Source organism: Stegastes partitus, unplaced genomic scaffold (assembly GCF_000690725.1).
Source record: "Stegastes partitus isolate 25-593 unplaced genomic scaffold, Stegastes_partitus-1.0.2 Scaffold1320, whole genome shotgun sequence".
NCBI lineage: Eukaryota > Metazoa > Chordata > Actinopteri > Pomacentridae > Stegastes > Stegastes partitus.
The window spans coordinates 78135-106051 of record NW_007579051.1 but is presented as its reverse complement, the minus strand read 5'-3'; the positions used below and the strand labels follow the sequence as shown (position 1 = coordinate 106051).

General features: G+C 41.8%; 2 protein-coding genes across 3 annotated transcripts; one reads left to right on the top strand and one right to left on the bottom strand.

The window, feature by feature from the left end:
• Nucleotides 1-275: 275 nt before the first annotated feature.
• zic1 (zic family member 1 (odd-paired homolog, Drosophila)) lies at nt 276-2988 on the bottom strand. Its single transcript, XM_008298483.1, has 3 exons — nt 1755-2988; nt 1151-1314; nt 276-729 (listed from the first exon to the last, which is right to left on the bottom strand). Exons 1-3 carry the CDS (start codon nt 2713-2715, stop codon nt 532-534), a joined length of 1323 nt encoding a protein of 440 aa, XP_008296705.1. The 5' UTR covers nt 2716-2988; the 3' UTR covers nt 276-531.
• A 3313-nt stretch (nt 2989-6301) lies between these two features.
• zic4 (zic family member 4) lies at nt 6302-11623 on the top strand. Of its 2 annotated transcripts, XM_008298482.1 has the most exons (3): nt 6302-7456; nt 7565-8191; nt 10276-11623. In XM_008298482.1, exons 1-3 carry the CDS (start codon nt 7030-7032, stop codon nt 10713-10715), a joined length of 1494 nt encoding a protein of 497 aa, XP_008296704.1. In that variant the 5' UTR covers nt 6302-7029; the 3' UTR covers nt 10716-11623. The 2 variants fall into 2 exon arrangements, with proteins under 2 accessions (XP_008296704.1, XP_008296703.1); XM_008298481.1 differs by having other exon boundaries at nt 6302-8191.
• The last annotated feature ends 16294 nt before the right edge of the window (nt 11624-27917 follow it).

Sequence of the window (27917 nt, the reverse complement as noted above, 5' to 3'; positions counted from 1 at the left end):
AAACCATCTCATTTTTCCATATATCTAGGGACCACATTTGTCACAAATTTTTCCCTTAAACTGTGATATTTACACAATAAAATATTACACTTTTTTTCTTCCTCCAACTTGGGTGAAATCCTTTATGTACAAAAAACAAAACAAAAAAAGAAAAAGGTCAGGCCTCTACCCGCAGATAGCATGCTTTTTTTTCTGAGATCTCTCTTTTTTTTTGTTGAGCAAGTCTCTCAGTAAAAATAAAGAAATATCGAAGGGGGGGAGAGGAGAGAGAAGAAAAAAAAAAAGTTGGTGGCTGTCCTCGCCTCCTTCCTTTTTAAGTCCATGCATTCTCTTTCATTAAAGACAGCCTTTAATTGATCGTTTGGGCCTCCCGTGTTTTCTCAGTCCACTGGCTGACTTTATGGAGTCTCTGATTCCAAGCAGTTTGTTTTTTTCTCTTATTAAATTCTGCGAGTCTTTTTTTATTTTTGCGCTCGCTCTCTCTCTCTCTTTCTGTCTCTTTCTCTTTTTTTTTTTCCTTTTCAAAAATATTTACACGTACCATTCATTGAAATTTGACGACAGCGTGCTGTGGCTGGTTGTGTGGTGGACTGCTGAGGCTGCTGGTGATATGGAGCTGCTGCTCTGGTTCTCTGTGGACGGTGATACTATGGTGGGCGGTGTGGACGACTCGTACCCCGAACTGGCGGCTGGAGATGGCTGCGATCCTGGATTGGTGGATTCGTGGACCTGCAGTAATAAGAAAGAGAAGAGAGGGGGGAAATGTATTTAAAAAGAAAACAGAGAAGGAGAGAGAGTGTGTGCGCAAGAATTCCATCAAAAACAAATTAAAACTAAATCTGACAGAATTCTACAAAAAAAAAAAAATACCCAAAACATAATTATTCTCATTAAGATCTTAATCTGATTTGTCGGTTGGGGGGTTGGAGGAGGAGGAGGAGGAGGGGGAAAAGATAGAAAAAGAAAGTGTCATGGCAAATTAAGAACGAATAAAAGCTGGAATCTGTTCTGTACAAAATCAAACAAGATAAATATTTACATCTTCATTTCCAGTGGAGACCTAAAGCTGCAAAAAAAAAAAAATAAATACCAGCTTGAAATTTAATTTTTTTCACACACTGAGGAGGGGAAATACAAAAAAAACTCTTACCTTCATGTGTTTTCGGAGGGAGCTGGGATGTGTGTATGACTTGTCGCACATTTTGCAGAGATAGGGTTTGTCCGACGTGTGGACGTGCATGTGTTTCTTGCGGTCGCTGCTGTTTGCAAATCGCCTGTCGCAGCCTTCAAATTCACACTTAAAAGGCTTCTCACCTAAATGAGGCAATCATAAATAACAAGAGTTCAGCAATTGGTTTGGATTTTTTCCTTTTTTAAAAAAACAATCAGATGATTTAGTTTCAGGATTCAAGCAGTAAGTTTAATAATAGTGAAGAATTAAGGAGGGAAATGTTATTTTTTTAAAACATTTGTCAGAGAGTGTTATCTTCTTTATTTATGCTGGAAATAATTTAGATTTCTTTGATTGTAATTAATTAAATTATCTACCACAAATAAGGCTTTTCATCTATAATATACAGCCGGTGAAATATTTTTTTTATCGACAGCTGCACATGTCAGAGCAGCAACTCCAGCTGCCTCACAGATAATAACCCGGATCGCATGCATATTTTTGGATGAGATATACTCAGTCACAGATCTGGCACTTGCAGAGAGAGAAAAAAAAGAAGCGGTCAAATCTGTGCGGATCTTACCGGTGTGAGTCCTTTTGTGAATTTTTAGATTTTCCGATCGAGCAAATACTTTGCCACAGCCGGGGAACGGGCACGGAAAGGGCTTTTCTCCGGTGTGTACTCTGATATGATTCACAAGTTTGTATTTGGCTTTGAACGGCTTCCCTTCTCGGGAGCAGTCCTCCCAGAAGCAAATGTGGTTGGTCTGCTCCGGTCCCCCCACATGCTCCACCGTCAGATGGGTCACCAGCTCGTGCATCGTGCTGAAAGTTTTGTTGCACGACTTTTTGGGATTCGTCAGCTGCTCCGGCTCGATCCACTTGCAGATGAGCTCTTGCTTGATCGGCTGCCTCATGTACCGAAAGAAGGCCCCTGCACCGTGGTGCGCGGCCATATTCATGTTCATGGGGCCGTAGCCGTGCAGCTGGGTCGATGCGTAGTGGTCGGACCTGGGGCTCGTAACGTGGCCGTACTGCTCGGCGCGTCCGTACATGTCCCCCGAGAAGCCCAGCCGCATCTGGCTGTTGACCACGTTGGAAGACGCGTGGCTCGCCGCCTGCTCGTGGAGCCCCGGGAAGAGCAGGTGCCCCGCCGCATCTGAGTGTCCGTGTGGCCCTGCGAAACTTCCCGAGGCGAACAAACTGTGCTGCGCCCCGGTGGCATCCCCGAAACCCCGATTTCTGAACAGAAAGTCCCTGGTGGAGTTGAAAGCCGCCGTGGAGTAAGAGCCAACGTGGGTCGGGTGGTGATGGTGTCCCAAGGCGGCTGCTGCGTAACCGGGCGCCTGGGAGGAAAACGCCGTCTGTCCGGAGCCAATATCGTGGGAGCTGTGGTTGATTTTGAAGGCGCCCATCCCATCTGCGAACGGATTTATCCCCAACGCCACTTCTCGCTCTGTGACTTCGCCTGTTGAGTGATGCCGCGAGGAGCCGAAAGTAGTGACTCCTATGGTGGGATACTGCGGTCCGGCGTCCAAGAGCATCTTCAGTCTAGACTCGCCGAGACGACTGAGAGCAGAAATCAAAAAACCACGCACAGATATTCTTCCTCCCCCCTCTCTCTTGTGTCTTCTTGGACCTCACTGGACTGAGCAAAACTCTCAAATCCACCGATTTTCTGTTTACTTTTTTTTTCTCTTCTTCTTCTCTCTCTTCTCAAGACGCGAGGAATTCCCCTATACCGCTCATCCGATGCGCACGCAAAATCATGTATACATGCAATATTGTCTTTTGCGGTTTATCTTCCTGTGGCGCAACTTTCACCTCCTCAGTCAGGCGGTGAGCTCTAGACTGATAGTCGCAATCATTCCTGCAGATAAATGAATTGAAAAGACAACACAGTCCAGCCCTGATGAATGGGAGAGGAGGGGGGTAGTCACGTGGCCGCGGCGGTGCGCGCTCATTGGCGCAGCCCCTTTCCCCCCAATAACATCCACTCACCAAATAACAATCCACGGTGCAGGGCCCACACTTCTATTGGCCTCTTTGCATCATCAATCCCAGATATTGTGAGATTGCTAACTGTGAATTTGGTTAAAAGGCTGAATAACAGAAAAACAACACACACAAAAAAAAAAAAAGTTGGGGGGAAACACAAGACAACAAATGGCCTGGTGGAGAGAAAGAAAGTGAAAGCACGTTTTGCAGCCACGTTCTGCAGACAGATTATAAAGCAAATGATTGTCTTTGTTAACCTGGGGCCATTAGATTACCAAGCACGTCCTATTGTTGTATAATTGGTAACGTTTTGTACAATTAAGCACTCGGATACATCAATCTACATACATAGGCTGAATTAAAGCGTCTGTCTGGATTAGATAAAGACAAATTATATGACACTGATCTAATTTATTGTACATGGGCAAGAGTCAGGACAGTAAACAAACCTCACCGTGCAGCCTCACTCTGTTGCGAAGAGATGAATTTAACGAGCTTTAATATAAAGTCATCACTCCCTTAAAGGCCCTTTTATGAGCAGTTTATCTCGTTCACTTCAAAAGGAGTCCACATAACGTTTTGTTTTCTGCTTCTTGTGCGCACTCTGTTTTCTGTCTCCCCTTTTTCAAAAGAAGAAAAAAAAAAAGAAGTAGAAGTGCTCCTCCGTCCAGTGGAGCTCACACCAGTGGAACATCTGTGCTTTAGATTTCCACATCACGCTCACCAGCAGCCTCCACGTTCATGAAGGGCTTGACTTGAATACATATATATATATAGGCCAGTATTTAACTTGGATCTACTACTATGCCTAATGTATCCATCACGGTTTGGCCATGCTGGTGCAACTTACTCATTTTTTTTCTTCTTCTTCTTCATGTGCAGGCCAGTGATGCATAGCCTGTGTGTAAAACGTTGTGGGTTGTCGAAGTTATCAAGTGGGATTTGCGGCGCTCTCTGCAGGAACCTCCGGCTGCTAGAGTTCAAAGCCACATGCACAGACGTGCCATGCGAACCATTAAAATATCTTCTTGGCTACTAGACTAGTTTCTGCAAGGCATCCTCCAAGTCAGTCTTAGGAGACCAAGGAAAGAGAGGAAGTTTTGTTGTTCTCAACTTAACAAGTAGACCTACAACTTGATCCGACTTCTTCTTCTTCTCTTTTTTTTTCTTTCCTTTTTTTTTTTGGTTAACGTGCCCCCACTATTGTGCTTTACAAAATTTTGGAGGGATCTTTCAACAGGTGGAAAACGGTAAGAAAGGCACATTACTGTGGGGGAAAAAAACAACAACGGAGGAGTCAAAACTGGAGGTCACACACTCAGAATTGCAACAAGTGAGGCTAAATTGGAAATAGTGTGCCAAGAAAAAAAAGGAACCGTGCGTAAACTTTGGAAGTTTCTTATGTGCCTCCAAACGAATGCAGCATATTTGATTCCAATGCGTAAAAGATGCATCCTAATTAAAAGGCCAATAACCGATTAGTGTTATGATCCTAATGTGCAGGAGCCATTTAGGATTTACAGTGAAGGTAACGAAGCCAAAGCAGCAACAAAAAAAGCGATGTGTTATGAGACCTCGCTGCAATATTATGCTTTTTTTTTTTTTTTTCCTTTTTTTGTTTGGGATCTCATACAACTCCCCTGCTCACTTGTCTTTAAGAGTGAGTGAGTGCACGCACAACTTGGAACAGAAATAGCACTTCAAAGTTTTGCATTACGCTGGTGCTGTGATGCCTCTGAAGTCTACAGCTGTGAGCCTCATGAACCCCATGGGTAAAGGCTATTTAATAAACATCTTTTTGGATCCGTCATCTCTCAAAATATTGATTCAATTTCTAACGTGCTGGATATGATGCTGTCAGCAAAGATTTTGACAAGTCAATTCATAGAAATAAGCGAGAGGGATGCAGTTTTAAAACTATTTTTTCCCCCTCATCCAAAAAAAAAAAAAAAAAAAAAAAAGCTCGCCTAATGAGGAGTCTCCTTTTTATTTTACACCAAACCCTGACATGGTCTTTATTTTAGGTACTGTATGTGAAAACGACACATTCACTCATGTAAAAGCAGAACTTCATATTAATCTCCTATCAACGAAAATAATAATAATAATACAATAAAGCGTGGGGAAGGTTGAAATACTGACGAGCGACTGTGACAATAAATTTGCATTGTGGTCTTGCACCCTTGACAAATTACTTATGATCACTGTCACATAGACTCACACTTTGAAAAGCACTTCACATCTAATTGATCAGTACTATATGTGGCTGTGACCTTCTTTAAGGTCACTTCACGCAGTAATTTGCTCTTTTGTCTGCAACTGCAAATATTAAAGTCAGTCCAAACATTCAAAAAATAAATAAATAAAAAAAAAGGTGAAAGACAAGAAGAAAATATCCACTTGTCCACACAGTTACAACACACGCAGAACATAACTTAAAAACTTTAAAAATAAAAAAACTAAGGGAAAAAATTACAAGACATGAAAAATATTCCAAATATATTAGTTGTGATATTTTAGGAAAATTCTTAGAGTTTCCACCATGCGAGGTTGTTCCACAGAAAACCGTGCTGAAGACTGAAAATCCGTGCGCACTAACATCCACACATTAATCAGCATTTTACGCACTACACAGCTTTTAAACGCTCCACTTCAGCGGCTGACGGTTTAAAAAGACAAACTCAGGTGAAATAAAACATCAGTGGCAGACAATATATAAAAATCTACGGCACCGTGTTCTCATCCATACCAAATGTTGTCTTTCTTTTAAAACAGTCTAAATAAATAAATAAATCAAAAAAGGCGGGGAAAAAAAAGAGTTTTATCCACCAGTATAAGATTGGAGTAACTCATACTTACAGTACACACACGTTTTATTTTGAACTTAAGTCTGCAACGGCACCACCTCCTGTGACCCTCATCTGCTGCCGTCCAGGGTCTAAAGCAAAATTACCCCGGATCATAACAACAGGTCCCGTCCATTACATTTTTTTCCTCGGGACAATGGCCGCAGCTCGCCCTATTCACACATTCTACACACACGGATCCCACCAGGCAGAGCACGGAGTCAACGCTGCAGTTACGCGCTGAAGGGCAAACGGCTGGATATGTAAATATGGGCATTTATCAAAGCGTATATTAATGCTATGTGCTCCGGACCGTTTTTGACTCGCACATGGAGTTTCCCATTGCCCAAGTTTTTTTCTCCGTTGACACGAGACCTTTTTGCGTGCGTAAAGCTATGCGTAATTTGTGCGTAAAGTTGTCCTTCATACGTTTCGGTGCAAAATGAAGATGTCACTGCATTATTTATGATCCTTACAACTTTTATAGTGACAATATGCGTACTCTTGCGAGGCAGTCTGTTTTGTAATCGCGAAATCAGAGTGGGGAAATTGCTATTTCATAGCCGCGCAGCCTTTGTTCGCTGCGACAAAAGAAAGGCGACTGTATATCTGGATCAACTTTTTAGGACTTTTATTGTACAACAACCTTTGCATAACAACTATTTTTCTCAAGCGTTGCCCGAGGCACTGCGCATGCGTGCTGGCTGCTCGCTGTCACTAAGACATTTTTCTTCACGTTGGAAACTGTCACTGGTGACGTCAATCACAGAGCTCTGACCAATTAGAGCGCAGGGTGATTGTTTAGCTCCACGGGCTGCAGCGCCTACCATGAATCTCTATTCAGTATCAAAGCGTCCTGCTGCTGCCTCTCAACCGAATGGGATTCCATGTAGTCTGCAGATAGACTTAACTTTAAAAAGTTTTTTTTTCTTTATTTTTCATTGCGATTAAAATATATTTGTCATCATCATTATTATTTTGCCTGCTGTCAAGTTATTCTAAAATTAGGAAGTAATGAGCGTGGATGCATTGGGAAGCCCCGTGATGGACCCTACGTTTTCCAAACGGAACACGGCGCTGAGATTAGTTGACTTGGCAGGGGCTCACCACCATCACCATCATCACCACCATACCCCTCAGAGCGTGACAGGCTTCCCGGGGTTCAGCAGCCATCCACACTCAATGGCTCACTCGCACCCTGGGGAGATTACTGCGGAACCCCGCCTGGGGCCGAGTCCATTCGGGCCAGAACACATGGGGCACTCCGCGGCCCTCAAAATCAGCCCAGCCCATCATTATCCCCACCACCATCACCACCACCACAATCATCATATGGCAGGCCACAGTGAAGTGGTCTCCAGTCAAACGGGAGCTTTTGGCCCGGTTCAGGCGACATCGGTCCCGTATTCTATGTCTCACACGGCCCAGGCTTTATCCGCAGGTAGGGATTTCCTCATCCGGAGAGATCTGACAGCTCAAGCCATGCCCGTACTGACTGACCAGACTGCTGGTTCAGCCTCTCACCACGGAATGTTTGTCTCAACAACAGGTAGCTATCCCGGACACTATGGTCATCACCCTGACGCTGGGAACCATACCCTCTTCTCCGGACTCCATCACGAGCAGCCTTCTAGCGGATCACCGGGTGGCCAGGCACTGAATGGACAAATAAGGTTAGGACTACCTGGAGAAATGTACGTTAGGTCTGATCACTTGAGTCAAGTGGCAAGCTCCAGGGCTGATCCGTTCTCCGCCTCGCCTTTGCATGGCTACGGTGGTCTGAATCTGAACATGAATCTGAGCGCTCACCACCACCACCACCACGGAGCCGGTGCTTTTTTCCGCTACATGAGGCAGCCGATAAAGCAAGAGCTGATCTGCAAGTGGCTGGAGCCGGAGCACTCGCCGAAGAAACTTTGCTCGAAAACTTACAGCACCATGCACGAACTCGTAACGCATGTGACGGTGGAGCACGTTGGAGGACCCGAGCAAGCGAACCATATATGTTTTTGGGAAGAGTGTCCGAGGGAAGGCAAACCATTTAAAGCAAAGTACAAACTTGTAAATCACATTCGAGTGCACACCGGGGAGAAACCGTTTCCGTGCCCGTTCCCTGGCTGTGGGAAAGTGTTTGCAAGATCCGAGAATCTAAAGATTCACAAAAGGACGCACACAGGTCAGTGGCTATATATATATCTCCATCCACGGAAATATTGTAGAAATGTTGAAAATGCGCTAAAAATCTGTAGAATAAAAAATATCAGGTCGCATGTTGAAATTCAGCTACAGGCTTTGCATGCTATGAGCTCCAAGTTAAGAGAGGTTTCCGCATAATTTCCAGGCTCTTCAAATTTAAAAGAAACACATTTAAATTGACTTTCTTTGGTTTTACGCATTTGAATGTGACCCATGGCGATAAATCACTGCGCGCCGCTGATGCGTCAGGACGCAACAGCTACTGGCCACCTGTTTGTTATGAGTTGCATCAGTGCTCGCAAGTTTCACAAAGGTTTGGTTTTGGGGATTATGGTGCAGCTCACTCAGGCGTTTGGCGGTTCAACCTCTTGTTTACACCACAGCACAAAGACTGAGGCCCACGTCAGGTCGTGTCCAAGTAGCTTAGTGCATGCCAGACATGACTGACAGCAAAGTTGGAAAGGTGCATCTTCACATTCAGTAACTGATATGATGACGATGTGGTGGTGATGTTTTTATGTCTGTTTTTATTCCACTTAATTATCCATGCGTGTTGCTCTATTTTATTCAGATATAATATCAATAATATAGGTTGGGTTTGCAGCTGCTATAAGGTATTACTTTTATTTTACAATTATGTGTGAATCCTTGTGCTGCATTTATTTTTCAGGAGGGCTCTGCTTGCTGCACATGCTAGAATAATATTTTTTTTAAAATTTATTTTAGCCAAAGCAACAAGTTGACAAGTGCAGACAGCTAGAACTATTTACCAACTGTGAATTTATTATCTGATTGCAAATGTTTTTTAAAAAACACACATATAATGGTGCAATATGGCTGCTTGCCTCTGTGACCCAGTGACGTGCTGTGGATCGAGGAGGGAGGAAAAAAAAAAAAAAAAGGCCTCAAAATGTCGAGTCAGACTTGTAAATTAAATACAATGACTGCATTCCTTTTTTTTTATCGGTGGCTGCATGGCACTCCCCCCTCTGCTCCATTTCTGCTACCCCTATGTATTATTCATATAATTTGCTCACATTACCTAAGTACAAATCTGTTAAATTATTTCTGTGTGTTGACTCCCAAGGGGCCTGGTCTTTGGTATCATGTTTAAAACCTATCCGAAAGTGTGGTTATGACTGGGGCTGCCCCTGGGGTCTGTTCCTCGACGGTTTCTTGTACTACACTAATATCCTTGATTGGCTCTCTCAACCCAACAGCTGAAGGTCAAATTGATATTCAACCCGCAAGTGTAATTAGACAGAGGCAATTACATATTCTCAAAAGCTTTAATCGGAGGAGAGAGAGAGGAGAGAGAGAAAAAAAAATCAGCAATGGATGATTTCCGTGTAATTTATTCAGATTGTCTTTTTTTTTTTTTTTTGCCTTGTCATAATCAGGTAGGAATACTTGTTATTAAGACGCCAACCAAAAAAAAAAGAAACCCAGTCCATGTATGCATTTTGCAGGATTCAAACAGGCTGCGTTGCCACACAGTGGGTGAAAGGCTGTCGGTGGCAACGCTTTCATTTATCATGATTTTTCAGCTGGTTTTAGGCCTGCTATGTCTGTGCTCATAGCTTGTCTGTTTTGACGTATGCCTTGATGCATGCAGACGCCAGGTATAGAAGCAGGACAGTGGGGGTTCAGCCCTCCTGTTTACACCAGACTGAGATTCATGGCAGCTCTGTAAAGAAGGAAAACTTTTTTTTTTTTTTTTAACTGTGCAAGTAGGAGGGGAGTGTGTTTACTGTAAATACATAGAGGTACAGTTAGATTAATTTGGAGAAACTGGGGGAAAAAATAACCAAAGCAGCTCTAATTGTGCCATGTTTTTAAAAAGGAATATATTGGTTTAAATATTTTTCAATGAGTTGATCACTAAAGTGAGGTCACCCAGACTGTTCACATAATCTTCCATAAATTGGGAGGATGTGCACAAATAAATGCATAAATGATTGTCTATCCAACACTGTGCCTCAGATTCATGATCAGATGTCACGTTTTTAACCACCTTCAATTCACTGTTTTCTATCTTATCGTCCCCTCCATCCCTGTTAACAGGTGAGAAGCCCTTCAAATGTGAATTCGACGGCTGCGACAGACGCTTCGCCAACAGCAGCGACCGAAAGAAGCACTCGCACGTCCACACCAGCGATAAGCCCTACAACTGCAAAGTGAGAGGCTGCGATAAGTCCTACACGCACCCCAGCTCCCTGAGGAAGCACATGAAGGTGCACTGCAAGTCCCCTCCGCCCAGTTCGGGCTACGAGTCGTCGACCCCTTCCCTGGTCTCCCCCTCGTCAGACTTGGGCCGGGAGCCAGGGGGCTCCTCGGTGCTGTCGGAGCCGGTGGGAGCCTCCCAGCCGGCGAATTTAAGTGAATGGTACGTGTGCCACAGTTCAGGTGCCAGCGGCGCCCAAACACCACCCAGCGGGCACTCCACTCCCGACCCCACAGACGAGCCACCGTACAGGAACCCAGAACCGAGGGACGCGTTTTAACCCAAAAACGCGGTGCCAGCAGCGACAGAACACATTTCCAAAAGCTTAACTATTAAAAATGGTTTGGCTTTGGTGCCTATACGCCTGTGAAGGCCCCACTGGTCCCCCCCATTTTTTTTATTTTTTTTTTTTTTTTATTTTGGATGAGCCACCAAACAGACACCCAGAGCCAAGAGACGCATTTGAACCACATTGGAAGGAAAACGTGCAAAAACCTTAAAGACGTGCTAATTTCCAGGCACAATAAAAGAATATATTTTCAAACCTCAGTTATTCCAAAATGTTTGGCTCAGTGCCTACACGCCCTGACGGCCCACTGGTCCACTTGTGGAGAGAGTCGTGTAAATCTGTTAGACTATGTGGTACATTATCGTAGGCTAGGCATGTTGGTGTACAATGATTTCTTTTTGTAAATTCGAGTTTCGACTTCAATATGTTTTTATTTATTTTTCAATCTGATATCGAAGGATTTCTTTTGTATTATCGAACCAAAGTGCATGTTTCAATTAGAGCAAAAAGTGTACATTTGTAAATTTTGTAAGTTTCGATGTGTTGATGTTGATAGTTCTTTTGTAAGGATCTGTCTCCGAGCAGTTTCTTACCGAACACTGCAGTTATTTGTACAAACATTTTTTTATGTTTACGACATCCTCCCCTTCTTTCCTCCCCCATTTGTGCAGAGGGTCAGCTGTTTCATAAGCCTGCAGTATTTGATATACGACCGTGAAATTCTAAATGTTTTATCAAAGTGGGCATTTTGTGATTTTTTGTATCATTGTCGTCAATATTTTTTTTTTTTGTTCCTTTTTGAATATCTGAAATCGAGCGGCACTCAAAATGCGTACCGAATTGCCTTGTAATTTGTGAGTATTTTGAATAAATCTTGTATGACAAAAGTGAAAATGGGATGGGATCTTGAAAGTCAACACTTTTTCAGAGTTGTATGTGCAACATTTCCAACTTTTTTTTGTGGGCACTCATAAATAATTCCAACAAAAACAAACAAACGAAGAGAAAAAAAAAATCTGTTGCTTCTTTTACGCACAGCTTCAGCTCCGGCATGAAGTTTCTGTTCGGAATGAAATACAAGCTAACGAAAGGTCCCTTCTATCGTTTTTTTTATTTTCCAAAGTGTTTCGCGGTTTAAATTGTGCTCCACTTGTGTTAAATCTTACTTACTCAGCTGAGCTGTGGCTTGATGCAGACGTGGGCAGAGTTTGATGAAAGGCTACAATATTCTGATCCAGACTTCAAAGAGCATTTCGTACAAAGAGCCATTTTTTCACGACGGTGAATCCTCATGGTGAATTAAGATTTCTATAGCAATAGCCAAGTCAAACTCAAATGATATGGGGCCAAGTCCGTGGACTCAAAAGCCCGCTCTAAAGAATGTAATATTTGCTTCCCATGGGGTAGGAAACGGTAATCTATGTCCTTTATACTGCAGACTAGGGCAGTATAAAGAAGAAAAATATATTCTTTTGCTCCAGGCCTACTTTACGACAATCAAAGGAGAAGCCGCTAAAACGCAGTTGTCCCACACCATAATAGACTTGCATTGCAAGAAGACCGGACTGCTCAATGGATAAATTTAACCATAATCATATTTTATGCTTTATAGATGAAATACATGAACCCGTAAGAGCTCGGCTGCCTTTAATGATAACTGCACATTTCAATAGCAGACGTGCAAATTAATTATTTCAGTCCTTAACGCCGTTTTTAGAGACGTTTTAAGAGTGCAAATTGAAATGAAACATGTAAAAGTCGCTCGAAGACGAGTGAAAACATGCAGCGAGGTTAAAAAAAAAAAAAAAAGAAAAAGCCAAGACCTCTGCTGTACTGGGAAAACTTTTGGCCGAGGGGGTAAAATGTTTTACTCTGGCTCCGTTTAAGGCAGAAGTGGGTGGAAACAATGTAGCTACAACTCTCAAAACGTTTATAGAGTTTGGTTAAGTTCATGCTCTGTGGAAGAAACAAACCAAACAGGAGAAGGAGATGATGATGCCTCTTTTGGCACCAGCTCTTGTGCGTAAAATGAAAAGAAGAAGAAGGGAAAAAAAACAACAAGATAGTTGGATCTCAATTGAAAGAGAGAGTCTTTGAAGTGGAAGTTAATATCAGAGGGATTCTTCTAGGTCGTCTGAACGACGTTGATGACACGGAAAGCCTTTTGTCACCGATTTGTTGGGCTCCTCTCTATTGGGCCGTCTAAAGCTTTTAGTTCCAGTCGTCAAAATGGACAAGAACTAACTGAGTCGCGTAAAAACACGCTCCATTCAGCTGCTGAAAGTGGAGGATAAGCAACATTTAAAAGCTTGTTTGATTAGAAAGTAATAAAACACGAGGTCCGTGTGTCAGTTAAACATATTTTTCAAAGCCATTTTTCTCAGGATTTGGAGTTTTACTGCAGGACACAGATGAAAGAATAAAAAAAATGCGCTGAATTCATTTGGAAACCACAAAATAAAAATCAGTGCTGCAGGACTCTGCTGTGACCTTTTACGCGCAGTAATTTACGACTTGGACCAAATACAAACATCCTGTCTTCGGTCAGAGATCGGTTTGGTCGCAGGGCAGCTTGGATCTTTGTTAAAAGTGTGAAGTGTCGTGCGTAAAAAGCGTAGCAGAGATAAAATACGACGAGTGTTTTTCTTTTTACTGTAAAAGTTAAATTCCCGGCGTGCAGACACTGGAAACCAGAGGCGGGTTAGAGCTGCGAGAGAGGATCTTTAACAACTGATCCCGTTGGGTTCACTCATCGGGGGCTTCCCACCTTCAGCTGAGTGACAACCTCTGATCTGATATCAGCTTTAGGGTCAAGAATCAAGAACAGGTGTGTGTTTGCGTGCGTGCGTGTGTGTGTGTGTGTTGTGAGGGGGAGAGTGAGCGAGCGAGTGTTTTGCGCACACGGGAGAGAGGGAGAGACTTGCAGGAATGGCAGTCCACTCATGGAGCAAACTGGTGGCAACAATGCAGCTGCACAGAGAAATACATAGTCACGTTAATCAGCACAATAGACGGCGTTAAATTAAATAAAATAAAAGAAAAAGGGGGGAGGTTTGAAACTTCCTAAAGCGCAAAAGAAAGAAAGAAAGAAAAAAAAAGAATCTATTTCATTTCTTGCACCACCTCGGCTGCGTCCTGAGGCTCATTTGAGTGTGAAATATCATTTCTTTGTAAAATAATGGAGGAGGTAATCCTACTTCCGGAAACTGTCCGGCATTATTGAACAAAGCCCCTTTAATAGGGGGATTAGCAGTCTTGGAGTAAAAGGCTCACTCACCCCCCCACCCCCCCTTCCCTCCCACCCTCACCTCCCTCCCTCCCCTCATCACTCCCCCCCCCTCCCTCCACGCCCACCACCACGCTCCAACTCCACCATCAGCACCTCCAACACCAACCCAGGTCATAATTATCAGGAATGAAGTGGCCGAAATTGGCATGGCAAATAAAGAGAGAGACAGGTGCAATACAGAGCCACAAGGAGCAGAGCGGAGAGGCTGGACAGAGCTGTTGTAACAGGGCTGCAAACACTGATCTGAGAATTAGATGGGTTGATTTTTACTCTTCGTTATAAATAATGTGTTTTCCTTGTGTTAAGTAAAACTATATCCTGTAAAAATCCTCCAAAACATCAGTGTTTTTACTGTTATTTTTCCCCCACGTCTAAATATTGTTCTGCTTTTGGATGAGATTTAACTTGTCTTTGCAAGCACTAAGACAATTGAATGCAGCCAACAAAGCAGTGAAAGTGCAGAGCAAAGTGAATGTGTTCAAATAATAAACAATGCCAGTAATCAAGGCTGTATAATAATTACTAGTTTGTCCCCCTTCTAAATATAATGGTCAGAAAATTGTGCTGCTTTTAGATTAGATTCTACTTTATCATACAAGTCAGTGAAGTGCAGCTCAGAGTGCAAAAGAAGACGTAAAAGTGTGCTAAGTCATACACAATATGAGCAGAATAAACCGTGCATGTAAGTCAGGGTATATATTCAGCCACAATCTCTGAAAACATCAACAATTTGCAGTTTTAGAATTTTTCCATCTAAATAAAGTTGTCAGAATATTGTACTGCTCTCACATTAGATTCAGCTTTATTGTCATGGCACAAAGTACAGAGATAATAAAGTGCAGTTTGTGCATCTGAGTGCAAAAGAAGTGCAATATGAAGCATCTAAGGGCAGCATGAATGTGTTAAGTCGTATACAGCTCTAGCAGAATAAACAGTGCATGTACGGGTATAAAATTAAAATCTCTCACCAAACAAAAAATCACCATTTTACTGTTTTATTATTTTTCTTCATCTAAATAATATTACAATAATGCTGCATTGTTTTTAGATTAGATTCTGCTTTATTGTCACAAGTGCAAAAGAAGCAGTAAAGGTGCACAATTCATGTCTAAGTGGACGAGCACAGGATATAAACAGTGTGTGTAAGTGAGGTTGTATAATTACTAAAAAATCTCTCACTTACAGTTTTATTATTTCGTCCACATCTGAATAATATTCTAAGAATATTGTGCAGCTTTTACTTTAGATGCAGCTCAATTGTCATTATCCACAAGGCTATGCAGTGTAGTTTGGCATCAAAGTGCAAAAGAAGCAGTAAAAGTGCAATATGAAATGTAAGAGGAACAGCTTCAAGGGCAGCAGGATGAAGAGTCAGTCAGACTATGTGCATTAATTCACACAAATCCCTCAAAATATCACCACTTTACCTTTATTCTCCATCTCACTGTTATTACAGGAAGCTCAGATTGAACTTGAACTGCAGGCAACAAAATGCACTTTAGCAGCAAAAGAAGGAAAAGTGCAGTGCAGGAAGAAATGTAAGTGGAACAGCTTTAAAGGCAGTGTGAGTGTGCCGGGATGTACACATCACTACGGACAATAGAAACTGTAGAAACGGTGCATTTATGTCAGGCTGCATATCTGCAAGAGTGAAAGAAGCAAAGTATATATAAGTGGAACAGCTTGAAGGGCAGCACGGATGTGTTAAGACACACAGAGAGTGCATGGGTGTATAAATAGCAAAAATCTATTTTCGTAAAGTCATTTTAGAGTTTTTTTCCCCAGCTAGATATTATTATAAGAATATTATATTGCTTTTTAGATTAGATTGGATTCAGTTCATTCATTCAAATGGAGCTGCATAAACAGTGCATCAGACTATATAAGATCTATGAATACCCAGATGCATACTAACATATAGTGTATAGTATGTTCACTGTGGCTGTTTACAGTATGATACAGTATCAACAGAATTTCTCCTCCTAAAGGAGCATTCCACTTTACTTCTTGGACTTTGATCGAGTGCGCAGAAACAGAGGTCAAAAGGCAAACCGTGCGCGCCCACAAGTTAACTACAGCCGTAAAGCTTGTCATTAATATTGAATATTCTATTCTGATACCATCCAAGGTTAGTTTCCGCGGGGATTTGCGCGATCACGTGGCCGTGATATATAGGCTACCACGAGCTTCCGTCATAAAGATTTATGACAGCCTTTAAAGCCAAATTAACTGTATTCCGCATATAAAAAGGTGAGCAAGCAGAGTTTAAGGCAGGTTTAAGGCTACACCCCTGCGGCAGCTTTTGAATATAGCAGGCAAACTGCACATAAGTCACAGAAACCTGGAAGGAAAAAGAAGGAAGAAAGAAAGAAAAAAAAAATCTGTGCCAGTAAGACCTTATAGCCCGGCCCCTCTCCTCCTCCTCCTCCTCCTCCTCCTCCAACACTCTCCCCAGGTTTTCGGATTACCGTCATCCGCAGATTTCAGGAAACTAAGTTATTTTACTTTCATAGATGAGCGGGCTCCCTCCAATGCGAATCAGCCCCCTAGTAGCCCTATAGGCCCGAACACGGATTTCTAACAACCTCCACATTATATAGCAGAATGTGCCACATACTTCACACCTGCACTCTGAATAGCAGCTCCCTTTCAGTGTATGATACGCCTGTTGGCCTTGGTCTCAATGCAGCTGCATGAATGAATCAGCGACCCGCTTATTTGGTCTCTTTTGATGTGAGATCTCATTCTCTCATTTGATCTCGCAGCCTGCGAGACTATCTAGTTAGCAAGAGCTATGATGACTCCTATTATTAACGCGGGTAATTTCATATAAGCACGAGGACTTGTTGCTGCAAACATATAGATCTAAATATTATTGGAGGCTATTCAGGCGGGTTTTCCTATGGAGACGTGCGTTTTTTTTTTACGCAGCAGGATAAACAGTAATCTGAGGGCGCACTGGATTGCTTCCTGCTCTTTTTTTTCTTTCTTTCCAGGAATACATGAGTCATTTTCTTAAATCATTTATTTATTTTTCAATCTAAAGACAATTAATATTTTTTCGTGAGAGTTCCGCGCTCTCACACTTCAGATTCCTAGAAGAAGGCCATGCGTCACGCAGCTCAAATGAATTTGCGCACTCGCCCTTTGGCGAATAAATCGATCTCGTGTACAGTAATTCATCACGTCTTGCATTTATCATCTTCTGTGTGATCATAGTATTTGGTGACACTAATACAGAGCAGCCATGGCGAACAGGTGTGTTTAAGAATAAATAAAAACATAAAATAAATCCAGTTAAAAATGTTAAAATGTAAGGCCCCGTGAGGCCTCAAGTTCTCCAGCTTGAGAAAGGATCCAGAAGTTGAGAATAGCCAGTGCGGTCGAAATAAAAATAAAATAAAGACATTTTCGCGCTTCTGCACTGGAAGTGCTTCACAAACAAGGAAATGGACCGTTTTAGGACACACACAAAAAATCCCCTCCTACTGATTTAGCCAAAGCCATAATGGCAAAAGTGCGTTTCTACACTCGATAAAAGCGACAGTATATCATCATATATCAAACTAACACAGAGTATTAGGAGATGCAAATGCTGCCAGCATTATGAATCATTGGTTTATCTGCACTATTTCACACGTCAGATGGGGAAATATGTTCCAAACAGACAAGCAAATGCACAGTTTGAGAAGGAAACCTAATGCATGTGATCACTGTAGCAGTATCGAAGACTTTGGGTCATTTCGCCATCTCCCGCAGGAAACACATTATGCCTCTCATATTTACATACTCTTTAATATTTGTCAAACATTCATAAATTACGCACTAATGAAATGTTCGACGGTCCTTGGAGATGGAGCTAATGAAGACATAGACTTTTTTGTGCTTTTGACACATCTTTGTTAGGTTTAAGACCATTCTCTCTATCACGCTCTATTAACTATTATTATACTTATGTCAGGCCACCGCTGACACGTTACGACATGAGGATCACCTGCTGGAGGTGGGCACGCCATGGGATATAAATGGCCTCCATCTATAACGCCAATAGCCTGTATAAAAAGTGTTAAATGCCAGAGATTATTTTTTAAAATGAGCATTTTTTAGGCGCGTAAAGCACCACACTGCGCAAAAAGTCTTATAAATGTTATTCTTTCCTTTTGAAAGTAGTAAAAAAAAGTGCAATTGTTTGTTTTATTTGCGTTTTTAGTGTTAGGGGGAAAAAAAGGTGGAACAACTTTTCCAGATGTACAAATCACCCCACTAGGATGTTTTCCCACTTTGCTTTTAGAAAAATAAAGCGCTGCGTAATGCACGATTGGTTAAAAATGGCTCTTTTTTTTTTTTTTTTTTGCAGTGCGCACGCAGCTTGTGTGACCACTACAACGTCAAGAGGCACTTGGAGGACTGAACCTGTGAAAACGAAGAAACAGAGGAAGAGAAAAGGAAGGAGAAGAGGAGGAGGAGGAGGAGGGAAGATATTAATTATGGAAGAGTGTCGCCACTGTGAGTGTAGAGTTAATTTCCACTCAGGCCGAGCGTTTATTTATTCATTCGTTCGTATTATTATTATTATTTTATTTCTTTCTTTAGCCCTACATTTCAGCCCCCCAAAAAACTGATAAAAAAATAAAACACCAAAAAGAGACTTGAAACACTTTGAAATCCCACTGAATGGAGAGGTATTGTCAACGCAACAATATGGATCCTTGGAGACGTGTTTATTTGACAGAGCAAATCCCCAGTGTGTCAAGGTTGTCATATTCCCCCTCAATGTCCAATGCAAATGCCGCGAGCATAATCAGATGCAGCAGCATGACGCGTTTATTACTTTGTCAATCATTCGGAGACGACAGTATTGAAACAAAGCGAGCCCACGTCCGGTAATAGAATTAAAGAAGGGGGGAGAAAAAAAACCTTTTCAGCGGCAGTTTCAGTTTTGACGCGTAAAAGTCCCTCTCAGAAGAGGTCAGCGGGGCTTTATATGTGCGTGGAAACTTTATTGGCACTGTTCGTTTTACGCATAATAATAATAATTATAATGTGTTTTTTTGTCTACTTCGGAGAATCTTACAAACACAGAAAAATTAAAGGCACTTGATTCTGCCCAAAGAAACCCAAAAGCAGCACTTTTTTTTTTCTTCCTTCTTGTATTATTATTCCTACTTCAGCTCAGAAGACGCTCTGCGAGGCTTATCCTCCTTGTCCATGAGTCAATTCATCAAAAGAAGAAGGGGGAGAAAAAAAAAGTTTCAATAAGATTTTTTTTTTTCGGGGGTTTCAATAATAAGCCAACCACTGCGACATTCTTTGAGCTTAAGCTATCTTCATATACTGATTTGAATAGGCTAGGAAACTACTCAGACCACTGCAGAACCAAGCCCAAAGGATTTTTTTTGGTTATTTCCTCAAAAATCACCATTAAGGCCGGATTTTTATAAAAATGAACACATAACTGATTTATTTTCTTTTTTCTTTTTAAAGGAATATAAAGGCCACCCCATCCAAAAAAAAAAGCAGGCAAGGTAAGTGGCGTTTTCCCCTCACGTTATTGTCTGAGGTTAAAAAAAAGAGAAGGAAATGCATGAATGATATGTGAGAGTGTGTTAAGAGCTGTCAGGAAATCAACCTCTGAGTCCTTACCCAACGTTAAGGCTGTCTAATTTCTAGGCATAATTAACTTTATGCTCAAAATCAATTGTTTCCTGTACACAGCCAGGGTCCAGGACTGCAAGCAGTGAGAGGCCTATTTGAGCATGTGAGAAAGCAGGAAGCAGCCCTACCTGCCACTCATTAAGCCCACAAAAACTCAATACAAAGAGGGGGGAAGAAGGATTAGACCTGCTCGTTATACCTGCCGCGCAATTAACACTACTTATTCTTCTAATCCCTCTGTTCTACAAATAATTGAACTTGCAGTAATAATACAAAAAAAAAGGGGAGAAAAAAAAACAAGCAAAAATGCCTAGATTGGAGAAAATTGATTTTTTTTTTTCTTCGGCCAGGATAATAATTATAATAAGTTTATTCTATCAGGAATTCAGGTTGCCTCTTTCTCTTTATGTGTTGTTAGGGAGGGTTGCTGCTGATTTGCTCCTCTTTATTATTTTCAGGTAGAGAAGCAGCATCCTTCCAGCACAAGGCAGATAATCACCCCCCTCCCTTCCTTTTTTTTTTTTTTGGAGACGGAGGTATAGCTGCACCTCTTTGTCCCCGTTGTGTTGTAGGTGAATCGGAGCACACTTGAACTGAAAGGAGGACTTGACCTTTGCCTTTATGTTTTCCCCCCAATGTTTGTCTAAATCACAATTGTCTTTTGTGCGGGGACATGCGCTGCCGTGACGCGTCCTGTTGAGCTGGATGGATGTTCCGCAGTCGGACAAAGTGGAGGGGACGTCAATGGGTTGTAGGTGTTTGTAAACTTCTCTTCCTTTTTCTAAGTGATGCGCTGATGTGCACCCCAAAAATGGAACAAAATAAAAAGAAGAGGCTGCTTAAACAAAAAAAATATAAAAAAGAACTGGTTAAAAAATGTGCAAATACGCACAGCAGATGTATGAATAAGCCAGTGTCCATAGGTGATTAATTTCTCGCTCCTGTCTGCTGTTTAGGGCGCATGTAAGGACCCCTGTGACGCTTCTGTGCGCACAAGCTTCATATTGCAGGAGGGATAAACTTGTTACCATTCATGTCACCACATAGGTCTACCTACATCTCTGCTGGATGGACACACGGGTCAGTGGAGCTCTCGGAGGTGGGATTCCTCCAGCTCTCTGTCAGTGTTGTCTCAGGAGTCACATGCAATTTCACACAAGTAAATTGCGTAAATGTGTCTATTTTAAAAACGTTACTCTCAGCATTTCATTCCACAAACGACCCAAAAGAAAAACTATCCACATTTTTATGAGATTGCCTATTTTTTTCAAGGTATATGTTCATTTAAAGGCGCAGAAAGTTATTTTAATTGATTTCCATCCCGTGCGTAAAAACGCGCAAACACCCAAATTGTGTTAAAATCGTTCACCAATGCGAAAAAACACCAAAAAAATGCATCAACAACTTTGATTTATGTCGTCTATGCAAGGCTTGTCAGTCATCCCAAATCCGTGCAGATGTTTAGAATATCAGTGGTCGCACTGCAACGCAAACCAACTGTGATCCAGAAATATGGGTCAAGATAACATCTTAAATAAAACCAGTTCCCAAAAAAAAAGGCTATACACATGCACGCAGCAATGTGTACAGCATCCCTAAAGGAGTTATTTTGACGCAAACAGTCCCCCAACAACACCCACCCACTAACAGCATAATGCCTCCGACCCTCCCTTCCAACAGGCTTTTGACACGTTGTAACACTCTACTTGTCAGTTTTCACAGTATCTTTATTTTCTGCGTTCAAGCCTGTTACTCTCAGCGAGCTGCGGGACAGTTGCTTTGGGAGTGATAGAAAAATACTAACGGGAGTCAGTAAACGGCTGCTGTTTATGGCAGGGAGAAAGGAGGAGGAGGGGGGGACGTGGCTGGCGTCGCTCGGAGCCTATAGGGGAGCAGGAATGTGTTCATTTATCACGAGTGGCAGCGTGTGAGATGGCACGGAGAATAGAGACAGCAAAAAAAAAAAAAAGCTCTCTTTTCTTTATCATGAAGCCACATCAGATTAGTCTATATGGTGATGATTGCACTGCTGTGTGCCATTTTTTAATATTTTTTTTAAGAGGAGGGGGGGTTTGCTCATACATACATATATTTGCATAATAGAAATAATCATGTCAAGTACATGTGATGGTGCTTTTGTATTTTTCTGATTCTAAGAGGCACCACAAGAATGAAGCTCAAGCAGTTTTTGGTTGATTCAAAATGTGCATGTTTGCTTATTTCATGTGTAATTCATCATAATATATATAGATTTGCCCTTTTAAGCCTTGTTCTGATCATAATCCCACACTGGCCCAAGGAGAAAATGTCTGCTCATGACAAATATCCACATTTTTCCAACTTTAAAAGCATCATCTTTCAAGCTTTCCCCCTAATGCTGCTACATCTTAATGAACTTATACGTCCTGCATGCATGAAATTAACTGATTTTCTGCATTTACTTGCCTTCAAATAAAGTCAAGCGGGAATATTTTTTTGGCACCAGCAAACTGTTACTAATACATCCACTACTTGAGATCTACAACAGCAGCCAAAAAACACATTTCAGAGGGGTGGGAGTGTTTCCCCAAAGAGGAGCTGTTGCACCCTTTTTTCTTCTTTCTTTACAGTGTTCACTTCTGTGTCTCCTTAGTGTTGCTCAGAGGTGGAGATCAGAGGGTGAAAACAAGGATTACCCACTTGACTGTGTCAAATGTTAGAGCTCTCACGAGACCTGCAGAATATCATAATTAATGTTTAAGGCAGATATGAAATGTAGACTCTGGCGGCCTTCGGGGCACAGAGGGAATGTGTGGAATTTCATATGCCTACCATTTAGCCTGCAGAAAAGACCTGCAAATTGAGTTGCCGCTGCAGCTCCACACTTTCTCAGAAGCATGTTCCTTCTATTTTTTGCTCTTTGCACAATAATTACAGGCTGTAGTCTGTTGTAGCCTCTTACAGATATGGAAGGCAGTGGAGATAACTTGTTGTTGCACTCTGCAGTGAGGTCACTGTAAATATATTATGCATCTCATTTGCTGATGTATGTCTTTGCTCATGCAGTAGTTTTATTTAATATGCAAAATGCTTTTTTAAAATCTTGCATTTAATGTTTCTGTCTTTCTGCTTTTTCAAACTGGAACTGGACAAGAAAAAAAAAAAACACAACCTCCCTCTTCTATCATCTTCTTCTTTCCACAACTTTGTTCCTTTCGGTCTGCAGATCAAAGGCCTCCAAAATTGGTGTCCCGAAGATGTACATTGTTGATGATGACAGGGAGACAATGCAGAGAGAAAGCGTGGTCTATCAGACATGTCAGCTCGGAGACAAGGAGAGGGAGGAGAGGCTGAGAAAGGCCCTGAGTGTCGATTTAATAACACAACTGGAGGAATTTGAAGCTTTTTAGTTGTGGCCAAGTCGAGTTTCTCCACAGTGTTCTTTCGAAGGAAGCATCTGTGATCCATGTCTTTGGAAGGGAATATTTCCAAAACATGGGCGACAACTGGGTGTTAATGTAGATAAGGGAGTCAGATTTTTGACATTGTGACAGTGAATTTATTATTTTTGTAAAGAGAGGAATTATTTTTGGGGTTAGTGTCCAAAAAACTCCGTGCGTAATTGTGTGCGTATTTGGAAGAAACGTGTCCTACTAATACCCTCTATTACATTTCGAAACTTTGCCATGAAGTGAGAAGCGTTGAAGTGAATTAAAAAAAAGTGTCCCAAAAGGAGCATTAAGTCAAATCCGAGAGTGAAAGCGAAGGGGGCACAGGGAGGAAACCTGTCTTTTTTTTTTTTTTTTGCGTCCACACATTTGGAGCGTCTCGGCGTTGCAACCTGCTGCTCCAACAAAGACTTTAAATAGTTGAAAAGCATCCGAAGTGACTGGAGCTCAGACATCCACAGAATAAATATTTGTATTCATTTGAGAAATGAGGATTTCAACAGGGGAGACAAAACCGCGACAAAGGCGCACAGAAAAAACAAGCATGAATGCGAGCATTGTCCCTGGCTTTGAAATTCTGATTCACCATATCATAACCCCTGCGAGGAAAAAAACATCAATATCCCCGCGGAAAGGACGCGTTTCTATGGGAAACTAAAGAATTTTTTTTTTTTTTTTTTTTTGCGCATAACAGATCTGGTGTAGGGGAAAAAAAGGGGGCAAATCAAAGGGATCAAAGGCTCGGCTGAGGAGGCTTTTTTTTACGCGAAGAAAAGATAGACGATGTTGACTTTTTAGTGTTGGCAAGATTCTGGAGGCAGCTTGAAAGTAGCCTTAAAAACTATTTTTGCACCCAAAGTAGCAGATTGGATTTTTTTTTTTTGCATCCATAAATCTTAACTACATTTTTTTTTTTTTACATTTTAATGCTCTCAAACTGAAAAAATGTATATTTTCTTAGCTAAAGAAAAAAAGAGGAAATGTTCCAAACTGTCACACATTAATGGAGCTCAATGAAATTTAATACATTCTTTTAAAAAAATAGATTTCTTCCCCCGCTTTTATACTCTCAAACTCAGTGGTTTTGATAACAGCACACCTGGAATAGAAATAAAGTCATGTTAAACTTCCTCCACTTGTATTTTTCTTCAACCTATAAAAACGCGACAGGAAAGCTGGTGGCTGAAACGTCTCAATTGGAAAAGGCCCACGCACATTTGATCCATACGCCCTTTCAGGTACCCTGACACGCAGGCGGTATAGAAAAAAAAATCAGTAAAATAAACAGGACTAACAGGAGACTAGTCCCTTTGTTGCGCCAAAGGCAGCTGCCCAGCCCTCTATTATCGCGGAGCAGACTGACCGCATCCTTCCCCACTGCCCCCTCACCAACCCACTGCACAAAAAGAGAGGGATGTTCTGCTTGCATGGGTAACACTGTCGTTCCAGCCCTTAGCAGTCCTCTTACACTCCATTGAAAGGAGTGGGAGTAGTGGACACAGCCTGATCTGCCGAGTACAAAGGCTCTCCGTAGAGTCCCATTGGAGTGAAAGGAATGAAGGGGCTGGAAATTTCTGAAAGAGGGGTCGGAAGATTTAGAGAAAGAGCGGAAGTTTTGTTGTTGTGCTTGATTTCCTCTGCTAACTAGGGATGGAGTGGACGGATAAACCCACTTAAAGTCAGTTTGCTCACCTTGTAATAAGCTGGAAGACAATTGGCTCACCTGTTTAGCCTGGAAGGGATTTAAAAAAATAAAAAACGGGATCTAGTTTTATGAAGAATATCATATTTTATACGAGTTAGTGTCCCTGCCAGTGGGGAACCATAAAAAAACAGTTGAGGAAAGTTTCTGCACATTTCATTTCAGGGACCTCCTCCCACCTCTTCATTAGAAAAAAAAATCTAACTTGCTGATTTAGATACATTTGTAAAGTTGCAAACATTATTTTCATAGGTTTTGTTGACATAATATTGTTGGTGATTGCATCAATTTAATATTGTGTGTAATATAAACTCAAACATCTGCACTGATTTAAGTTGAGGTAACTAAAAAGAATTGGCTTCATAGCTTCAGGATTATAACTCTCTCTCCCTTTCTTAGCATGCCTGGACAATTTCAAAAGATAAAGATTTAAAAATATATTCAAAAGGTTCAATTCCCTGAACACAATATAGTTTGTTGGTTGAACATAATTTCAGTAGAAGTTGTCTGAACTCAAAAAAATGGATGCAAACAATCCATTATTTCTTTGTTCAGCCCAGACATTATTTTTTCAGTGTATAGCTGTTAGTTGTCAACTATTAAATTAGCACCCAGCAATTTAAATGATCAACTAATCAGTTTGAGCAATTTTTCAATAGAAAAATCGTATTTTTCTGACTCTAATGTGTATTTTTTCTGGTTACGTGACAGTAAACTGAATACTTTGAGTTGTGGACAAAACAAGACATCCGAGGACGTCATCTTGGGCTTTGGGAAACACTCGTTTTTCACCGCTTTCCGACAGCTCGGAGATAAATCCAGAAAGTCTTTGACGGATACATCAACAATGGAAATAGTCATTTGTTTGCTGTCATGTTTAACGGCGAGTCTCAATTTTTGGTTTTTTACGCCCCACACAACAATTCCTAACCAAGATATAAAACAGATTATGTTTCCTGCATTACTTCATTCCCCCTCTCGTAACTCAGATTTCTGCTTATGAATGCCCCAACAGGAAAGCAATTTCTGAATGTTAACCAAAAGCAGCTGAAATTAGTCTAAAGGCCGCACCATTTTAATTAGGAGCAGCGAAGTATTGTTGGATAACAATTAGAAGAATTAGATATTAAATGTGTTGCCTTGGCAGAGGAGGGAACGGGAGGCCGGTGTGCCCTCGGGGGAATCCCATGCTGGCAGGGTTTATGTGGACACACACACTTTCAACAAGGATTGAATATGACCCTGTTGTTTCAAAATGGCCTCCTGATTTATACCCATCAAGGTTTAAGGGGCCTGTCATGTCTGCTGAAATAGAGGTGTTGACAGCCACACTTGACAGCTTCGGGCTCACACTGTTTTAATGTTGGTGTTATGGCATTTGCTGTCTTATGCGCTTGTACTGTACGCCCGCCATGCCCGGGCGCTTTTGGCCGAAGAGCTGAATACGGCTTACGGGGTTTCCAGGACTCCCCGCCTGCGTCGTCCGTGTGAAAGTTTCCCGAAGAGTTAAAAAAATTCAGGCCTCAGGTTGGGAGAAACTGGGTGGATGTTAGGAACCAACTTTGCAACTTCTTACACTTTCATGCAGCACCATCCATGTCAGGGTTGGAAAAAAAAGCACACTCACATTGAATAAAAGCTGCTTTAACATAGTGCCATGGGACTGAATTCCTCTGAGAAATCCACGCAGCCTGAGAATCCTCTTTGAAGGCGCATTCCATAGGTCACGGAGCAGACACCGCACAGTCGGGCCGTTTCATCCTCATCAACATTTGTGTGGGCCGCGCAGCCGCCCTCGGGCCAAAAAGAAACGCGCTCGGGATTTCTCAGTCTATAGTTAGCAAAAGGCCAGCTCCTCTGGCTCCACTGAGCAGGGGACACAACTGACATCAGCACAGACCCAGCTCGCTCTCTGATTAGTCCAGCCAGTGAATAAGAAATAAAAAAAAATCAGAGCGGCTGATTATGTTTCAGCTTCCTCTATGTGCTCGAGTTGAACTGTTACCGAGATCCATTGATGGTGTACTTAAACTGCACACAGCAGGCCTCGCGTACAGTGTGTAAATAAAGGGGAGCCTATGTTTTGCTACCAGGTTATTCCAGACTCGAGCGTATGCTATTTTAACTCTGTGTGCATACTGTGACGGTGCACAGCCTCTTGTGTTATAATTACATCATCTTGAGCCTTGTCATTCAGACACTAGCATGTGAAGCATGTAAACCCCATGGCCAGCTATATATCAGCCCGCTTTGTTTGACATTTATACACCGCAATGGTCTTGTGTAATTATGAGCTTACTGTTCTGTCAAATATTTAATGCCTTGTAAAACAGCCAGCTATTTATAATGTACAGTGAACGGAGCCGTGCTATCTGTGCGAGTGGAAGAGGGTAAAATACAATCCTTGACATGTGCACAGTAAACACGATTAGCGTCGTAAATGTGCACGAGTTTAAGATGCCAGCAGACACCAATAACTCATCACACTTTAGTTTGGACTCTAAAAAACAACACCCATATATAACGGAGCTCGGCGGAACAAAGCATGCTGCACTTCGCAGAAGTAAAGAATGCAATTTGGCGTAATTTACATGCAATTGTAGCCTGGCGCTGCTGTGATTGAGCCCGGAAATGATCCACGCAGCGGAGGGAGAAATGTTGTGCCTCTCTTTTTTAGTTCAGAGAAAGCAGCATTCACAGAAAAATACAAAACTACTCATTTTCAAGTTGAAGAGCTTTAGTAGTAGTGGTACAATTTACATTACATTTTGAAAGTAAAAGTAGGAGAAGACATGACGCAGCGTGGTCGCCTCAGAGCTTTACATGTTCATGTATGTATAAGGATCGCCTGTCTGATTCAACGGTGAGCTACTGATGCACAATTGGATGGTTTTGCATTGTATTTTTGGAGCTTACTGTGTGTTTCAATGGGAAATTTTATAAATCTGAGTTAAAATTACAACATTTCCCCTCAACTAAAGGGACATAGTAGTATAAGCTTGCACATAAAACATGTGTATAGTTATTTTTGTTGGCTACAAAGCAGTTTCAAGACCTGGTTTTCAGTACCTGCACCTAAAATTTCCGTACTTTTTACATGCATTACATTGCAGAGTATA